A 20746-nucleotide genomic window follows, 5' to 3' on the forward strand; every position below is an offset into this window, starting at 1 on the left:
TTCAAGTTAGAGCCCTCTGAAAATCCGTGACCTTAATTTGACCTTACAGAGTCACTCGATTTCCTCCAGAATTTAATCACTTTCCTTGGAGACCAGTGCCCACATATCCTAAAAGTTTCATGTAATTTCATTCAGCCGTTTTTCCGTAATGTTGCCAATAAACAAAGAAACTTGACTTGTCGAACTCCTTCTGGGATAGCTAACAAACAGACAAACTCAACCAAAAACAATAACTCGTTGGACTCGGTCCAGGCGAGGTAATGAGAATACGTCACTGATCTAAAGGCGTTAATCAAGCGGCCGTGAGTTATACGTAACTACAGCAATAACGAGTTATCATAATAGTTAAATGCCGACCTCATAAAAATTTGGGTTAGCACAGAGGTAGCACTGTAGTCTTCGTTTACCTTTTTTTCTTAGTGATATACGAGTATATTACCTATTAGAACTTAATATTTTATTCTATGGCATATACATCGACAGTTTTCATCAGGTGGATACAAGAGCATGGGCCGGTGTAACTTGAATAATACTGTACATTGCTCAGGAAGTCGTGTTGCGACAGCTCCCTAAGCCAGCAAAAATATGACTTATTCTCTCCAGCACTTCTTAATTGGCCGGAATTGCATTTTATTTTAAAAATTCCCCAATATTCTGTATATCTTCAACTTTTTACGAAAATTGTAGCGTCAAGTTTTGCAACTTTTAATTACCATGGCGAAGGTTGTATTTTTGGCTCGGCTGGTGTGTCTGTCTTAGTAACATTGACAAAATTCCGCTAAATGCAGTTGCATCAGATCTATTATCTGAAAACTGTTAGGGGAACAAGTGATATATATAAATATATTTATATATATTGTTACGAAACAGAGAAAGATAATGTACACTTTAAGTGAGAATACTAAAAATCACTACTGTCCCGTAAAGTTCCAGGTTCAAAACAAAAGAGTTAGGTAAAATTACAAGTTAAAGTTTAATGCTCAAACTAACAACAAAACATTCAGGACTCATAAGGATAATGTAGTAGCAAAAAACAGGTTAAATATATGGTTAACTGCAAAAGCCTCTATTAACACGAAATTAGCAAGAGTAAATTTATCTAAGTCAGCCCTGATAAAATGAGAAAACCAGATAATACTCAGTGAATGCAAGATATATTATTACAGATACAAAATATTATTACCACTGGCTGACAATATGAATTACAAAAACTTTACTAGGCCTACGAATCAACACCTTATGCTATACAGTACAAGAACAAAATATAATAACACTTACTGTATACTCAAATTACACAGCTGCTAGATGGTTGGAGACTTCCTGAGCACTCACAATAATAACAACTGTACAGGGGAGGACAGAGATGTGAGCAAAATGAGGAGTAGATCTAAGTGGCCATTAATGCAGAGACTGAGCTCATTATATAGGGGCCGGCAGAGCTTGATACAACTTGTAAGAAAGACGCGCAAATGAAGCCATAGGGGACAAAGAGTTGACAATCCTGCTCTGAACAACAGAAAGAACGACTTACTCTACTATAAGGGTAGAAGGGGGGAGTGAGGTAGAACATGCTCGTGATCAAACATGCAGCATACTGTACGTTAGAATTACACAAAGGATGATGAAATCATAGGCTATGTAATACCTCCCCACAAAGAAAGAAGAAATTTACAAAGGAAATTTCTTATTACTCTAAAACAATCTGTCTAAAGTCTAGATAAGCAATCTGCAATACATTTTCTTTCCCCTTGACATGTTGTATGTCTAATGAATACTCCTGAAGAAGTAGACTCCATCTTGTCAATCTCTGATTTTTATCTTTAAACTTACTAAGGAATTTCAGTGGGTTATGATCGGTATAAATGACTATGGGGTCAAAACCAGAACACAAATAAAATGAAAAATGCTGTAAACTCAAAATCAAGGCCAAAAGCTCTTTCTCAATAGTTGAGTAGTTCTTTTGAGGTGGAGTGAACTTCTTACTGTAATAAGATACAGGGTGTTCAATACCCTGATCATCCTCTTGCAGCAAAACAGCCCCAGCTCCTGTATCACTTGCGTCAACAGCCATCTTAAAAGGCTTAGCAAAATTTGGAGTAGTGAGCACTGGCTGACTTAATAGGATAGCTTTAAGTTTGTTGAAAGAGGATTCACAGTTATCGGTCCAGACAAATTTAACTCCCTTTTTCAGTAGGTCTGCAAGTGGTGATACAAGAATTGAAAAGTTAAGAACAAATCTCCTGTAATAACCTACCATTCCCAAAAATCTTTGTAGCTCTTTCCTACTTTTAGGTCTGGGAAGATCACTTATAACCTGAACCTTAGCTCCTGGTGGTGCAACATGTCCATCACCAATTACGTACCCAAGGTACTGAACTTTAGCTTGACCAAACTCACACTTTGATAAATTAGCTACAAGATTAGCCTGAACCAAATGCTCAAGAAATTTACTGACATGGCATAGGTGATCTTTCCAGTTGTCACTGAAGATTAATACATCATCAATATAAACAACACACCCTGTTACAACATTCATGAGCTTCTGAAATGTGGCTGGTGCATTCTTCATACCATATGGCATTACAGAACATGCAAAAGTCTTTCCTAGTGTTACAAAACATGAGATCTCCCTAGCACGTTCAGTCATAGGTACTTGCCAGTATCCCTTTAACAAATCAAACTTACTTATGTACATAGCCTTTCCGATCTTGTCTATGCAATCTTCCACGCGAGGGAGAGGGTAAGTGTCTGTTTTGGTTATCTGATTAACACATCTGTAGGCAATGCAAAGCCGCTGTGACCCACCTGGCTTAGGGACTAGAGTGACAGGAGAACTCCACTCGCTCTGACAGGGCTCAATCATCTTGTGGTCCAACAGGTAGCCAAGCTCCTTCTCGAGGAACTTTCTCTGGGTTCACATGGTAAGGAGGCAATTTAATTGGCTTTGTGTCTCCAACATCGACATCATGCATCAACACAGTGGTTCTTCCTGGAGTGGCACGGAACACTTGCTGGTACTCCTGCAGTAATGCCGAAAACTCCTGCCTTTCCTCGGGAGGTAGATGAGAAAGGTTAGTCTGGAGATCATTCATGACATCAGGATTCTTCCCCAAACTATCACTCAGGCTCATGCTGCATGGGAGAACTTCACTTGCAGACTCGGGTGGAACAGCTACAGTGCAGACTGGGTTATTTTCGTCCCGCCTGTGATATAACTTTAGCATGTTGATGTGACAAAGTTGCTTCTTCTTTCTACGATCTGGTGTGACGATGACATAGTGGACATCACTGAGTTTCTTCTCCACGAAATAAGGACCACTAAACTTGGCTTGAAGAGGTTGCCCATGCACTGGTAGCAGAATCAAAACCTGATCTCCTGGCTGAAAGTGGCGTAACCTGGACTTCTTATCATACCAAGTCTTCATCTTCTCCTGAGCAGCTCCTAAATTCTCTCTTGCCAGCTGTAAAACAGTGGTCAGCCGTTCTTTGAACTTCATCACATACTCCAGCAGGTTGACATCATCTTCCTCCGACAGCCAGCATTCTTTGAGTAGCTTAAGGGGTCCTCTTACTTCATGGCCAAACAGTAGTTCAAAGGGTGAGAAGCCCAGTGATTCATTTGGAGATTCTCTTGCGGCAAATACAACGAATGGTAGACCTTTATCCCAGTCTTTCTGATGTTCCAAACAGTATTTCTTGAGCATCGATTTGAGTGTTTGATGATATCTCTCCAATGCTCCTTGGGTCTGGGGATGGTAAGCTGAAGACGTGATCTGGGTGATGCCCAACTCTTTCAGAGACTGCTTGAAAACATTTGACTTGAAATTACTTCCCTGGTCTGACTGTACCTCCTTGGGCAGACCAAACTTGGTGAAGAACCCCAGCATTTCCTTAACCACGTTCTTTGCTGAGATATTTCTAAGTGGAATGGCTTCAGGATAACGAGTAGCCATATCAATCAGGGTCAACACATAAGAAAATCCTGAAGAAGTCTTAGGAAGAGGGCCCACAATATCCACCAACACATGGGTGAATGGCGCCTCAAAAGGAGGAATGGGAACTAGAGGTGCAACCTTTTCGGTCTGATTACACTTCCCCACAACTTGACAGGTGTGACAAGACTTACAATACCAGGAAACATCCCTGAAGATACCTGGCCAGTAGAAGTGTTTCAAAATGCGTGCCACAGTCATCCTCACTCCAAGGTGTCCTGCCAAACTGGAATCATGAGCCACTCTAATGATATCCTGCCTACAAACACAAGGGATGACAACTTGATGTACAACCTCCCATTCACAGCCGGCTGATGCTGTTGGGGGTCTTCACTTCCTCATAAGTACTCCCGACTTAATATAATAACAAGTAGAAGCACCGGCTGACTCTTCCTCACTGCAAGCAGAGTTAGCTAGACCTTTCAACTCAGGGTCAGCAACCTGCAACTCAACCAACTCTTGACAAGACAAATTATCAACACTACGGGGTACTGCCTCATCTGTTGAGTGGTCCAAATTAGCAAGAAAAGTGTCAGCTAGGATAACATCATCATCATTATTATCCTCTAAGTCACCAGTAACTTTAGACTTAGCCCTAGTGACAGCACATGCAGAGAACACATCAGGGACATCACAATCCTGGGCCGCAGCCACTGGCTCACTAGACAACTGAGGAGCTGGACACATTTGACTTCCACCAATATCATTTCCAAGTAAGAAAGTTACACCTGACATTGGGAGTGTCTCAACCAACCCAACCATAACAGAACCATTAACAAAACCAGACTCTAAATTCACTCTGCACAGAGGGACAGAGAAGTAATTATTCCCTACACCTTGTAAGATTACAGTTTCATCAGAGGAATTAACATTAGAGCCTAGAACACTGGTCAGCATAAGGGATTGGCAAGCACCTGTATCACGATATATTTTAACTGATTTCCTGTCATTACTGTCCAGAGGACTGACAAAACCATCAGACAGGAAATTAGCACATGAACTCTTGAGAGTGTCACCCACGTTACTGCTCAAAAGAGGAGCTCATCAAGAGAATCTAATTTACCCCTCAAAGCAGGTTCAGTTAACTCGGTTAAAGAATTCTGGGAATTCTCAAGGGTGGACACTAGACCAATTGACTGAATATTTAAAAACTCCTTTATGTTCACATCACGCTGTCTCCTGAAACATCTCTACGTAGTATGACCAAGCTCACTACAATAAGTACATTTACTTTTCTGAAACCTAGAGGTGAAGCTGGTATTTACTTTCTGAGAAACATCATCTTTATTCTCTTTCCTGTTACCTGTACTCTGAGCAGAGGCAACGTACTTACTCTCGGCTTTCCTTTTTTCTTTAGAATATCTCTTGTGAGTGAGAACATATTCATCAGCTAAAACTGCAGCATCAGACAATTTATTTATTCTTCTCTCATCAAGATATAGGCTTACATCTTTATTATTACACCTTTTGAAGTCCTCCAACAAAATCTGCTTAAATTTGTCAAAATCAGAATTCACATTCTTGGAATTTAACCACTGCTCTAACAGATCTTCTTTGATTTTTGCATACTCAACATGGGATTGGTTATCTTGCTTATAAGTTGTCCTAAATTTTACTCTATAGGCTTCAGGAACAAGCTCATAGGCCTTAAGAATCAAGCTCTTACCTATATCATAATTATTAGATTGATCCTGAGGCAAAGATGCATAAGTTACTTGAGCTTTACCGGTGAGAACAGTTTGAAGGAGTACTGGCCAATACTCTATGGGCCAATTAAAACCTGTAGCTACCCTCTCAAACAACTGAAAATACTTTGTTAAATCAGATTCATTAAAAGGAGGGACAAGTTTAACATTTTTAGCCACATCAAAATCATCAGAGCTAGATGATCCAGTTCCACCTTGTTTCATGCGATACTCATGGTCTGCCTGAATCCTAGCAAGTTCAATTTGTGCCTGAGCCTGTACCTGTGCCTCCTGAATTCGAGCCTGAGATTCAGCCTCCTCAGCATTTGCCTGAAATTCAGCCTCCTGAATACGAGCTTGAGACTCCGCCTCCTTAGCCTGAGACTTAGCCTTCTTAGCACGTGCCTGAAACTCAGCCTCCTTAACACGAGCCTCCTGCAGTGCTAGCTGTAACTTAGCTATTTCAATCTGCGTTTGCTCATTTAGAGGAGTTACATTAAACAAGCTTTTATTAATCATGCCAACAATTTGATCTTTAGAATGATGAGAGTGAACTGCAATTCCCAGTTGTTGACCAACAAGCTTAAGTTCATTCTTTGTTCTGTTTTCTACATCACACACTGTTTGCACATTTGACAAAAAATCTTTGGCTTCATCAAGCGTAGTAATAGTAGGCATCATGAATAAATCACAGTCACAAAATATCAAGCAATATCCTTATGATAATATCCTGAATATCCTGATAAGAGGTCGCCAAATTTATGTTACGAAACAGAGAAAGATAATGTACACTTTAAGTGAGAATACTAAAAATCACTACTGTCCCGTAAAGTTCCAGGTTCAAAACAAAAGAGTTAGGTAAAATTATAAGTTAAAGTTTAATGCTCAAACTAACAACAAAACATTCAGGACTCATAAGGATAATGTAATGGCAAAAATCAGGTTAAATATATGGTTAACTGCAATAGCCTCTATTAACACGAAATTAGCAAGAGGAAATTTATCTAAGTCAGCCCTGATAAAATGAGAAAACCAGGTAATACTCAGTGAATGCAAGATATATTATTACAGATACAAAATATTATTACCACTGGCTGACAATATGAATTACAAAAACTTCACTAGGCCTGCGAATCAACACCTTATGCTATACAGTACAAGAACAAAATGTAATAACACTTATACTCAAATTACACAGCTGCTAGATGGTTGGAGACTTCCTGAGCACTCACAATAATAATAACTGTACAGGGGAGGACAGAGATGTGAGCAAAATGAGGAGTAGATCTAAGTGGCCATTAATGCAGAGACTGAGCTCATTATATAGGGGCCGGCAGAGCTTGATACAACTTGTAAGAAGGACACGCAAATGAAGCCGTAGGGGACAAAGAGTTGACAATCCTGCTCTGAACAACAGAAAGAACGACTTACTCTACTATAAGGGTAGAAGTGGGGAGTGAGGTAGAACACGCTTGTGATCAAACATGCAGCATGCTGTACGTTAGAATTACACAAAGGATGATGAAATCATAGGCTATGTAACAATATATATATATATATATATATATATATATATATATATATATATATATATATATATATATATTTGTACGAAATAACCAAAAGTCAAGGTAAAAAGAGGGGACGGTGCTACCATGGCGATGTATGTCGTGTAGACACAAGGCTGGAATTTTGGTGAATTTATGATCTAGCTGCATGCTGCCACACTAAGGTGCCCCCCCCCCCCAAAAGGAAGTTTCGTAAGATCCTTACCGTGTACAGTGGATTCTTTGTTACAAGCTGATCTCAAATTTTGCAACTATTGTGTTAGACTACGTCTTTGTATGCTTAGTTAACCCTTTAGCATGTAAAGAATTAATCTTTTTTCCCTACATACCTGCCCTTCAACCTATTTACCTTGCTACTAGTCGCACCTCTCTAACAATGTCTCTACCTACCTCCATACTTACAAACCTCACTGCCTGCCTTCCTTCCAAATTCATCAGGTAGTGAAACAGGAGTGTATTTTTTCCTCTATTTTGTTTTCTTTTTCTTGTTTTTTTTATTTGACAGGCTTTATTGAGTTGTTGCAAAAAAGTAATATGGGCACATATTTTTGCATTTTGATTGATAGTTCCAGTCATACCAATTTCATGAGGAGAAGGGGGAGGGGGGAGTCACTGTGATCTTAGTATTGTCCTTAGAGTTTCAACCACTAAGATAGGAGTAGTGAGTCAACTGGAGAAGGTTAATGTGGCACTTCAATCGTCAGAATAAGTCTATAACAACGGTGCGTAAAACACGAACGAACCACCTGATGAATGAACTATTGACAGAGAGGACATTCACTGGCTTAGCACCCGAAGGCTCTCAGCTTCATTTTCGGGAATGGAAAATTATCTGAGAATGACACACACACACACACACAGAAATACACACACACACACACACATATATAGATAGATAGATAGATAGATATTTTGTAAGGACTACTGTAGGTGGTATGTCGTTAAAAGGAGTGAAAAGTTTTTATGTAAACAGTAAAGCATGTGTAAGAGTGGGAAGTACTGTGAGAAATTGGTGTTTTGCAAGAGTGGGGCAGCGGCAGGGATGTGTGATGTCGCCTTGGTTGTTTAATTATTATAGGATGGTGTTGTAGCGGAGTGTTAGGTAGAGGTCGGAGTCTAGTAAATGCTGATGGTAGAGAGTGGAATCTGAATTAGCTGCTGTTTGCAGATGATGCTGGACTAGTGGCTGATTCGGAGGAGAGATTGAGATAGCTGGTAGAGGAATTTGGAAGGGTGTGTGAAAGGGGGAAATTGGAAGTAAATGAGAATAAGAGTAAAGTGATGAAGTGTACGAGGTTGGTAGATGGTGGGAGGGTGAGTTTAGTTTTGAATGGTGAGTTGCTTGAGGAGGTAGAATGTTTTAAGTGTTTACGTGAAGTTTATATTGAATGGAGTAGAAATGGTCCTGGGAGGAATGAAAAAACTGTTTAGATGTCGTTCGCGTAGAATGGGTGTAAAAAGAAGGCTGCATGAGAGAGTAGTGGTACCAACTACGTTATATGGGGGCTGAAACGTGGACTATGGGAGTAACAGAGACGAAGAGATTGAATGTAATGGAGATGAGATGTCTGAGGAGTATGTGTGGAGTGATGCATATGAATCGAGTCACAAAGGAAGTGCGAAGGAGAGCAGGAGAGTTATGCGATATATGGCTTATGTAGTTGAGTAGAGAGTTTTGTAGTGGTTAGGGCATAATAGAGAGGATGGATACAGGGCGATTGGTGAAAAAGATCACTGGATCGGATGTGAGAGGTGTAAGGAAGTCCATGAATAGGATGGATGGACAGAGTGAAGAGAGCGTTAGATGCGAGATGGTTGTCTGTAAAGCAAGAAAGCGTGGCTGCTCGTGATAGGGATGACTGGAGAGACATTGTGAATGCATAAATGGTGACGCAACGACGACGGGACGTTCATCTGCATTTGATCTCATCAGGTAATTGGGTCAGGTGCAGGGAAGGGGAGGGGTCAATTATGATGCGGTCCCTGCTGCGGATTCGCTGAATTGCACTGCACAGTTGACCCTCGTGTGGTGTAATGCGTTGAGGAGCGGTCCCTTCAGAGGCTAAGTTATGAGTAAATGTGTGTGTGTGAGTGAGTGATTTGGTGAGTGTATCGTCCTGTCTCGGCTACCACCCCTTGAGGCAAAAGGCGTAGGTATGTATTATATCTATCTATCTATCTATCTACATCTGTCTATCTATCTATCTACCTATATGTCTATCTATCCATCTATCTATATCTATCAATAATCTATATATCTATATCTATCTATCTATATATATATTTATCTATCTATCTACCTATATGTCTATCTATCCATCTATCTATATCTATCTATCTATCTATAATCTATATCTATATCTATATCTATCTATCTATCTATATATTGAGCTTACTGACCTGGCCAAAAATACCTTAACCTAACCCAATGACTCCTCTTTCGAATCAGTGCCTCTTGTGGTGATGGAGGGCGGCAGTGAGCGTCACATCCAGGCAGGCAGTGTGTTGTCCCTTACCTGCCTCATCCACCACCCACCCAGCCAGCCGCCTCACCACGTCCTTTGGTATCACGGCTCCACCAACATCGACTACGATTCCCCACGAGGCGGCATTTCTGTACAGGTACATAATGATTTTTTTCTTTCATTTTTGTAGGTACAAAGTTAAGTCATAGCATCTACTCCCTCCCTTCTGTCTCTAGCTGAAAAGAATTTGTGACTAGGGTTTCACACCGAATGAATACCGGTTGATGATGGTTTAGTGTTTTGTATACTGCATTAACAAATGTCACATCTGTCAGTTTCTCATGCCGTTTGCATGGCTTGAAATGTTGATATATTTTCTTAAATTTTATTTCCTATACTCACTGTTGAGTTATGTGGATCTTTCAAAATACGTGATTATTAGGTAGTAAGATGTTTTTCCATTCGTAAAGATTTAGCCCCGGGAATCATGAGACTTTTATTCTAATTCCTGCAGTTTCCAAAGGATGTCATGAAACTTAGAAGGGGCTTCATGTTCTAAAGAGTTACCTAATAATAGTTATATCTAACTCATCAGCTTGGGAAAAAAATAACCTAAGCTGAATATATGCCCCTGAATGTAGCAAGAATGGAGTGATGGAGTTGCAGTTTGACTGAAGGCATTAATTCAAACTTTTCATATCTGTTAATTGTTTTGAGATGTTAGGTTGGGTTTGTAGTTAGGTAAGGTTAGGTTAGGTTACCCATAGGAACCAAATAACACTTCAGATGGATTCATTGTCATAATTAAGGTTTGTTTCAACGAAAAGAATAGATACATGTGAAGATCATGCACTTGCAAGTCCTTGCTCATTTTGCGAAAAGCAGATCATAATTACCAAAGGGAATTAGCTGTCAGCTCAGCCGTGAATACTGTCTATGAATCTTTGTGTAGCTTCGGTAGCCGACATTCCAGTTTCATATTTCCTGTATGTGTGATATTGTTTCCTATATAAACACAAAACTCCTGCAACAATATCATCACCAGCCTGCCAACTTTTTCACCCAAGAATGAGGTGAGACAATGAAAAAAAAAAAAGAATCAATGAGAACTACCACATCTTTCCATTGTCTTCGAGGACTACCACTCGTCCTCCCATCTTCGAACACACTCGTGTACGTCCTTTTCGAAGCAATACACTGCTTCTAATTTCAGTCTTGATAATAACAGTAGGCGGTGCATGACTTGTTTCAGTGGTCATCTGTTTTCTGGAATGATGTGAGTTCGAGCGGAATCTGAGTTAAACGGATTGTCTTCTTTAAAACATTCGTCACTGATATCCTACAAGACCCACACAGTTGTCCTAAAACACCCAAGCTAATATGAATGCACCTGTCCATGAATGGGGCAGCCCTAACAAAATTTCACTATGGACGGTGGGTATCGCTAAGTATCAGGACTAATGGAGCTAAGGGAACGGGCTGTTAAGTCTCTACCTAGAATTGGACTGAAAAAAATATATAAATATCATTAGTCAGTAAAAAAGCTTTAGCCAGTTTTTGAATGCTTGTGCTGCATTTCATATCGTGGTGGGTGAAGGTACAGTCCGGGACAAAAATTCAACATTTCTTCCCTACTATTTCCCACTTCTCTGTGTTAGCTAATACCCCAGAGCTTAAAAGGTCTTGACATGTTTCTCAGCCAAAATATTTCAGCTCTTTTATTTGTCACTTCCTTCTGCTGGATTGCTGCATATTCCTAAGTTGAGAGAGAGACTTGGTATGATTATCAGCACATTGAGGGTTCTTTTTGAAATGATGGATTAGAGACTAAAGTACTGGGTATGCCCTGAGAGTACAGTATTCGAAAACAATTAATCCCCTCGTGGTCAGGACAACTGCAGCGTCCTAATTCAAACGACAGCAGTCAATTACATTCAACTGAGAGTGGTCACAGGAGCCCCGGAGGGTTAATCCTGTCACCTTCAACCCTCCTACAGCGAGGACAACTCTGTGTTCCATTCCAGTCAGGTCACCACGATTTTACTCAGATGAGAGTGAAGATTGTATTTTATAGATTTCGAAATTTTGTAAAGCGTTTTCCTTGGCGATTTTTTTTTTTTTTTGCACTTTACGCCTCGGTATCATCTTCGAATTACTCAAGTACCACAATTTTAAAACGATTTAAGAAGATGCAGGAGAATGATTAGATGTAATATGCAAAATAAATTGCAAAGTAGGTGATACAACGAAACCTTCTATACCAACAAGAATGCGATTCTGAATCCTACAAGCAGTGGCGTACCCAGAAAGTTGAAAAGTGAGGGGCCTTTTTTTCACCTTATTAACTGTACAGCCCGTGACCTTGGCGAGCGCAGCAAGCCCGTACAGCTGGGAGGTTGGGGGGTGCTGAAAGCCCCCCCTCCCCTGAGAAAAAAATGCATTTTGGCCAATTTTATGATCATTTTGAGGCCATATGGAATGGATATACGACATAAATACAGCTTATTCTAAAGTCGTTTTTAAGTACTCTGTGCCATTTAGCTATGATGCAGTCTCTCCAATAACCTTATATTACTAAAATTCAAACGCTCACATTTCGATCAAACGACTTTACAATTGTAATCAACTAATAACTATATAACTATCTCTCTCTCTCCCTCTCTCTCTCTCTCTCTCTCTCTCTCTCTTTCTCTCTCTATATATATATATATATATATATATATATATATATACATATATATATATTATATATATATATTTTTATATATATATATATATATATATATATATATATATATATATATATATATATATATATATATTGTTACTTAGCCTATGATTTCATCATCCTTTGTGTAATTTTAACGCACAGTATGCTGCATGTTTGATCACGAGCGTGTTCTGCCTCAGTCCCCCCTTCTACCTTTATAGTAGAGTAAGTCGTCCTTTCTGTTGTTCAGAGCAGGATTGTCAGCTCTTTGTCCCCTATGGCTTCATTTGCGCGTCCTTCTTACAAGTTGTATCAAGCTCTGCTGGCCCCTATATAATGAGCTCAGTCTCTGCATCATTGCCACTTAGATCTACTCCTCATTTTGTTCACATCTCTGTCCTCCCCTGTACAGTTGTGAGTGCTCAGGAAGTCTCCAAACATCTAGCAGCTGTGTAATTTGAGTATAACTGTTATTGCATTTTTTCTTGTACTGTGTAGCATAAGGTTAATTCTTAGGCCTAGTAAAGTTTTTGTAATTCATGGAAGGTTCTTATTGTCAGCCATCATTAATAATAGTTTGTATCTGTAATAATTTATCTTGCATTAACTGAGCATTACCCAGTGTATTTTCATTTTATGAGGGCTGACTTAGATAAATTTACTCTTGCTAATTTCGTGTTAATAGAGGCTATTGCAGTTAACCATACATTTAACCTGTTTTTTGCCATTACATTATCCTTATGAGTCCTGAATGTTTTGTTGTTAGTTTGAGCATTAAACTTTAACTTGTAATTTTACCTAACTCTTTGTTTTGAACCTGGAACTTTACGGGACTGTAGTGATTTTTAGTATTCTCACTTAAAGTGTACATTTTCTTTCTCTGTTCCGTAACATAAATTTGGCGACCTCATATCAGGATATTCAGGATATTATCATAAGGATATTGCCTGATATTCTGTGACTGTGATTTATTCATGATGTCTACTATTACTACACTTGAAGAAGCCAAAGATTTTTTGTCAAATGTGCAAACAGTGTGTGATGTAGAAAACAGAACAAAGAATGAACTTAAGCTTGTTGCTCAACAATTGGGAATTGCAGTTCACTCTCATCATTCTAAAGATCAAATTGTTGGCATGATTAATAAAAGCTTGTTTAATGTAACTCCTCCAAATGAGCAAACGCAGATTGAATTAGCTAAGTTACAGCTAGCCCTGCAGGAGGCTCGTGTTAAGGAGGCTGAATTTCAAGCACTTGCTAAGGAGGCGGAGTCTCAGGCTCGTATTCAGGAGGCTAAATTTCAGGCAAATGCTCGTATTCAAGAGGCACAGGTACAGGCTCAGGCACAAATTGAACTTGCTAGGATTCAGGCAGACCACGAGTATGGCATGAAACAAGGTGGAACTGGATCATCTAGCTCTGATGATTTTGATGTGGCTAAAAATGTTAAACTTGTCCCTCCTTTCAATGAATCTGATTTAACAAAGTATTTTCAGTTGTTTGAGAGGGTAGCTACAGGTTTTAATTGGCCCAAAAAGTATTGGCCAGTACTCCTTCAAACTATTCTCACCGGTAAAGCTCAAGTAACTTATGCATCTTTGCCTCAGGATCAATCTGATAATTAGGATGTAGTTAAGAGCTTGATTCTTAAGGCCTATGAGCTTGTTCCTGAAGCCTATAGAGTAAAATTTAGGACAACTTACAAGCAAGATAAGCAATCCCATGTTGAGTATGCAAAATCAAAGAAGATTTGTTAGAGCAGTGGTTAAATTCTAAGAATGTGGATTCTGATTTTGACAAATTCAAGCAGATGATTTTGCTGGAGGACTTCAAAAGGTGTATTAGTAAAGATGTAAGCCTATATGTTGATGAGAAAAGAATAGATAATTTGTCTGATGCTGCAGTTTTAGCTGATGAATATGTTCTCACTCACAAGAGATATTCTTGAGAAAAAGGGAAAGCTGAGAGTAAGTACGTTGCCTCTACTCAGAGTACAGGTAACAGGAAAGAGAATAAAGATGATGTTTCTCAGGAAGTAAATACCAACTTCACCTCTAGATTTCAGAAAAGTAAATGTACTTATTGTAGTAAGCTTGGTCATACTACGGAGAAATGTTTCAGGAGACAGCGTGATGTGAACAAAAAGGAGTCTTTAAATATTCAGTCAATTGGTCTAGTGTCCACTCTTGAGAGTTCCCAGAATTCTTTAACTGAGTTAACTGAACCTGCTTTGAGGGGTAACTTAAATTCTCATGATGGAGCTCCTCTTTTTAGCAGTAACGTGGGTGACACTCTCAAGAGTTCACTTGCTAATTTCCTGTCTGATGGTTCTGTCAGTCCTCTGGACAGTAATGACAGGAAATCAGTTAAAATATATCGTGATACAGGTGCTTGCCAATCCCTTATGCTGACCAGTGTTCTAGGCTCTAATGTTAATTCCTCTGATGAAACTGTAATCTTACAATGTGTAGGGAATAATTACTTCTCTGTCCCTCTGTGCAGAGTGAATTTAGAGTCTGGTGTTGCTATGGTTCCGTTATGGTTGAGTTGGTTGAGACACTCCCAATGTCAGGTTTAACTTTCTTACTTGGAAATGATATTGGTGGAAGTCAAGTGTGTCCAGCTCCTCAGTTGTCTAGTGAGCCAGTGGCTGCGTCCCAGGATTGTGGTGTCCCTGATGTGTTCCCTGCATGTACTGTCACTAGGGCTAAGTCTAAAGTTACTGGTGATTTAGAGGATAATGATGATCATGATGTTATCCTAGCTGACACTTTTCTTGCTAATTTGGACCACTCACCAGATGAGGCAGTACCCCGTAGTGTTGATAATTTGTCTCGTCAAGAGTTGGTTGAGTTGCAGGTTGCTGACCCTGAGTTGAAAGGTCTAGCTAACTCTGCTTGCAGTGAGGAAGAGTCATCTGGTGCTTCTACTTGTTATTATATAAAGTCAGGAGTACTTATGAGGAAGTGGAGACCCCCAACAGTATCAGCCGACTGTGAATGGGAGGTTGTATATCAAGTTGTCGTCCCTCCTGTTTGTAGGCAGGATATCATTAGAGTGGCTCATGATTCCAATTTGGCAGGACACCTTGGAGTGAGGAAGACTGTGGCACGCATTTTGAAACACTCCTACTGGCTAGGTATCTTCAGGGATGTTTCCTGGTATTGTAAGTCTTGTCACACCTGTCAAGTTGTGGGGAAGTGTAATCAGACCGAAAAGGTTGCATCTCTAGTTCCCATTCCTCCTTTTGAGGCGCCATTCACCCGTGTGTTGGTGGATATTGTGGGCCCTCTTCCTAAGACTTCTTCAGGATTTTCTTATGTGTTGACCCTGATTGATATGGCTACTCGTTATCCTGAAGCCATTCCACTTAGAAATATCTCAGCAAAGAACGTGGTTAAGGAAATGCTAGGGTTCTTCACAAAGTTTGGTCTGCCCAAGGAGGTACAGTCAGACCGGGGAAGTAATTTCATGTCAAACGTTTTCAAGCAGTCTCTGAAAGAGTTGGGCATCACCCAGATCACGTCTTCAGCTTACCATCCCCAGACGCAAGGAGCGTTGGAGAGATATCATCAAACACTCAAATCGTTGCTCAAGAAATACTCTTTGGAACATCAGAAAGACTGGGATAAAGGTCTTCCATTCGTTGTGTTTGCCGCAAGAGAGTCTCCAAATGAATCACTGGGCTTCTCACCTTTTGAACTACTGTTTGGCCATGAAGTAAGAGGACCCCTTAAGCTACTCAAGGAATGCTGGCTGTCGGAGGAAGATGACGTCAACCTGCTGGAGTATGTGATGAAGTTCAAAGAACGGCTGTCCACTGCTTTACAGCTGGCGAGAGAGAATTTAGGAGCTGCTCAGGAGATGAAGACTTGGTATGATAAGAAGTCCAGGTTACGCCACTTTCAGCCAGGAGATCAGGTTTTGATTCTGCTACCTGCTCATGGGCAACCTCTTCAAGCCAAGTTTAGTGATCCTTATTTTTTGGAGAAGAAACTCAGTTATGTCAACTATATCATCGCCACACCAGATCGTAGAAAGAACAAGCAACTATGTCACATCAACATGCTAAAGTTATATCACAGGCGGGACGAAAATAATCCAGTCTGCACTGTAGCTGTTCCACCCGAGTCTGCAAGTGAAGCTCTCCCATGCAGTATGAGCCTGAGTGATAGTTTGGGGAAGAATCCTGATATCATGAATGATCTCCAGACTAAGCTTTCTCATCTACCTCCGGAGGAAAGGCAGGAGTTTTCGGCATTACTGCAGGAGTACCCGCAAGTGTTCCATGCCACTCCAGGAAGAACTACTGTGTTGATGCATGATGTCGATGTTGGAGACGCAAACCCAATTAAACTGCCTCCTTACCGTGTGAACCCAGTGAAAGTTCCTCTCATCCAGAAGGAGCTTGGCTACCTGTTGGACCACAAGATGATTGAGCCCTGTCAGAGCGAGTGGAGTTCTCCTGTCACTCTAGTCCCTAAGCCAGGTGGGTCACAGCGGCTTTGCATCGACTACAGACGTGTTAATCAGATAACCAAAACAGACACTTACCCTCTCCCTCGCGTGGAAGATTGCATAGACAAGATCGGAAAGGCTAGGTACATAAGTAAGTTTGATTTGTTAAAGGGATACTGGCAAGTACCTATGACTGAACGTGCTAGGGAGATCTCATGTTTTGTAACACTAGGAAAGACTTTTGCATGTTCTGTAATGCCATATGGTATGAAGAATGCACCAGCCACATTTCAGAAGCTCATGAATGTTGTAACAGAGGGTTTGGCAGGGTGTGTTGTTTATATTGATGATGTATTAATCTTCAGTGACAACTGGAAAGATCACCTATGCCATGTCAGTAAATTTCTTGAGCGTTTAGTTCAGGCTAATCTTGTAGCTAATTTATCAAAGTGTGAGTTTGGTCAAGCTAAAGTTCAGTACCTTGGGTACGTAATTGGTGATGGACATGTTGCACCACCAGGAGCTAAGGTTCAGGTTATAAGTGATCTTCCCAGACCTAAAAGTAGGAAAGAGCTACAAAGATTTTTGGGAATGGTAGGTTATTACAGATTTGTTCTTAACTTTTCAATTCTTGTATCACCACTTACAGACCTACTGAAAAAGGGAGTTAAATTTGTCTGGACCGATAACTGTGAATCCTCTTTCAGCAAACTTAAAGCTATCCCATTAAGTCAGCCAGTGCTCGCTACTCCAAATTTTGCTAAGCCTTTTAAGATGTCTGTTGATGCAAGTGATACAGGAGCTGGGGCTGTTTTGCTGCAAGAGGATGATCAGGGTATTGAACATCCTGTATCTTATTACAGTAAGAAGTTCACTCCACCTCAAAAGAACTACTCAACTATTGAGAAAGAGCTTTTGGCCTTGATTTTGGGTTTACAGCATTTTTCATTTTATTTGTGTTCTGGTTTTGACCCCATAGTCATTTATACCGATCATAACCCACTGAAATTCCTTAGTAAGTTTAAAGATAAAAATCAGAGATTGACAAGATGGAGTCTACTTCTTCAGGAGTATTCATTAGACATACAACATGTCAAGGGGAAAGAAAATGTTATTGCAGATTGCTTATCTAGACTTTAGACAGATTGTTTTAGAGTAATAAGAAATTTCCTTTGTAAATTTCTTTTTCTTTGTGGGGAGGTGTTTCATAGCCTATGATTTCATCATCCTTTGTGTAATTTTAATGCACAGTATGCTGCATGTTTGATCACGAGCGCACGAGCGTTTTCTGCCTCAGTCCCCCCTTCTACCGTTATAGTAGAATAAGTCGTCCTTTCTGTTGTTCAGAGCAGGATTGTCAGCTCTTTGTCCCCTATGGCTTCATTTGCGCGTCCTTCTTACAAGTTGTATCAAGCTCTGCTGGCCCCTATATAATGAGCTCAGTCTCTGCATCATTGCCACTTAGATCTACTCCTCATTTTGTTCACATCTCTGTCCTCCCCTGTACAGTTGTGAGTGCTCAGGAAGTCTCCAAACATCTAGCAGCTGTGTAATTTGAGTATAACTGTTATTGCATTTTTTCTTGTACTGTGTAGCATAAGGTTAATTCTTAGGCCTAGTAAAGTTTTTGTAATTCATGTAAGGTTCTTATTGTCCGCCATCATTAATAATAGGTTGTATCTGTAATAATTTATCTTGCATTAACTGAGCATTACCCTGTGCATTTTCATTTTATGAGGGCTGACTTAGATAAATTTACTCTTGCTAATTTCGTGTTAATAGAGGCTATTGCAGTTAACCATACATTTAACCTGTTTTTTTGCCATTACATTATCCTTATGAGTCCTGAATGTTTTGTTGTTAGTTTGAGCATTAAACTTTAACTTGTAATTTTACCTAACTCTTTGTTTTGAACCTGGAACTTTACGGGACAGTAGTGATTTTTAGTATTCTCACTTAAAGTGTACATTTTCTTTCTCTGTTCCGTAACAATATATATATATATATATATATATATATATATATATATATATATATATATATATATATATATGCAAAAGGGGGGGCCATGGCAGCATGCCCCCCCCCCCTCGGTCCGCCACTGCCTACGAGCGTTCATGTGTTAGCCGTCCTTAGAATTGGAAAGTAATTCGATTCAGCTGCCATGCTGTCTTCAGCGCCCGGGTTCAGGGAGGGTGGGAGCGGGGGGAATAAGGAGAATCCGATCTCCCATAACCAGTTTAGTCCGATGACGCATATAATTTATTCTTGCATTCTTCAGATCATTTATTTAATATGCGATAATGTTTTCGGCTTAAACGGGTTATATTTTTCCCTTCAGTAACCTCTTTAACACGAGATGCATTTCCAAAGTGTAAGAAAATCGTGTGAAGGTAGTAGGTACGATATCATACATACCACAGAACTGAAGGGTTAGCCACTTTAATCCGACGTTATTTCAAAGCTTATTCTTGCTAACCTCCAAACAGTTTTGTTAATTCTGGAGAGCCCATTTGTAGTGGCGGGGTTGAAAGCAGTGTCCATCAACCCCTTCACAGCCTGATTTATCACCCTAAGCAGACTTTTATCATTAGACGGCACAGTGAGTAATGTGGAAATACGTCGTTGTACTGAGGAAATTAAAAAGAACATAAAGTTCATTGTAACTTCAAGGTTACTGTACAAACTAATAAACAAACTGATAAGGGAGGAGAATGAAGAGAGTGAGGAGGAGGAGGAAAGGGAGAACGAGGAGAAAGAGAACTAGGAGGGCGAAGGGGGGATAAAGAGATGAAAAAGAATACAAAGGAATACAAAAGAAAGCAAACAGCAACAGATATTATGGTCCTTTCCAGGCTACTTGTTACAGAGTAGACTATGACTTCGAGATCTAATTCTACATGCTGAAGGATAAAGATAGTAAAACATGAAGGCTCTCCCCACCTCCAAACCCTCCACTTAAAATTACCAGGGAAAAGGGCGAAGGACCACCATGCAGCATGGAAAAACTGACAAGGAAATAATTGGAAGGACGGAAAAGTTACATTCTATAATATTTTATAAGCTACCAGATTGAATAACATGAAAGAGAAAGTAGTAACGTATAATGAATAATCAAATAAATAAATAACTACGGCGTGACGTTATGTACGGTTACATTGAGTTAATGGGGCATCTGTAGACACGGTGTTGAAAATGAACAGTGTGGTTGTTAAAAAAATGGGGGAAGAAGAGGAGGAGGAGGAGGACGAGGACGAGGAGGAGGACGAGGACGAGGACGAGGAGGAGGATGAAGAAGAAGAAGAAGAAGAAGAAGAGAAGAAGAAGAAGAGAAGAAGAAGAAGAAAAGATGATGAAGAATAAAGTGATGATGATGATGATGATAATAATGATGACAATGATGACAGTGATGATGATGATGATGTTGGTGACGATGATGATGAAGCAGAAGAACAAGAACAAGAAAAAGAAAAAGAATATGAACAAGAAGAGGAGGAAGAGGAGGAGGAGGAAGAGGAGGAGGAGGGAATAGAGGAGGAAGAGGAAGCTTAGATTAATGGTCCTTGATTACACGGTGATTAATGCAGATAATTATGTTCAACAGCAGTCGTCCCCAGGCTACGGCACACAACCGTCGAGTTTACGTTGCAGGTCCTTAATCATTTCTTGGCACCGGCACACAAGGCTGGCCACTCTTTTAAAGCAATTTTGGTGGAAGGGTTAAGCGTAAGGAAAGTATGAAATTATTCGACTCTGAAAACAAAGTTGTGAAATATAAAGGAAATAGAGCAAGATCAAAGGCTCCAAGAGATCTGGAGGGAGAGACTCGACCATGGAAATAATAGGCCAAAGGTCAAATACTCGGCCC

At 40.0% G+C, this 20746-nt stretch overlaps 1 protein-coding gene across 1 annotated transcript in view; it reads left to right on the forward strand.

Annotated features, from left to right (window-relative positions):
- The first annotated feature begins 9708 nt into the window (after positions 1-9708).
- The window catches only part of LOC145395248 (uncharacterized), a 199117-nt gene continuing 188079 nt past the window's right edge, over positions 9709-20746 (forward strand). Inside the window, exon 1 of the mRNA XM_080268937.1 lies at positions 9709-9867. Within this exon, the coding sequence (XP_080125063.1) occupies positions 9709-9867 (159 nt within the window). The remainder of the gene's footprint in view (positions 9868-20746) is intronic.

Source organism: Coenobita brevimanus, chromosome 30 (assembly GCF_032717465.1).
Source record: "Coenobita brevimanus isolate Jiangsu-jjx chromosome 30, ASM3271746v2, whole genome shotgun sequence".
Classification (NCBI taxonomy): Eukaryota; Metazoa; Arthropoda; class Malacostraca; order Decapoda; family Coenobitidae; genus Coenobita; species Coenobita brevimanus.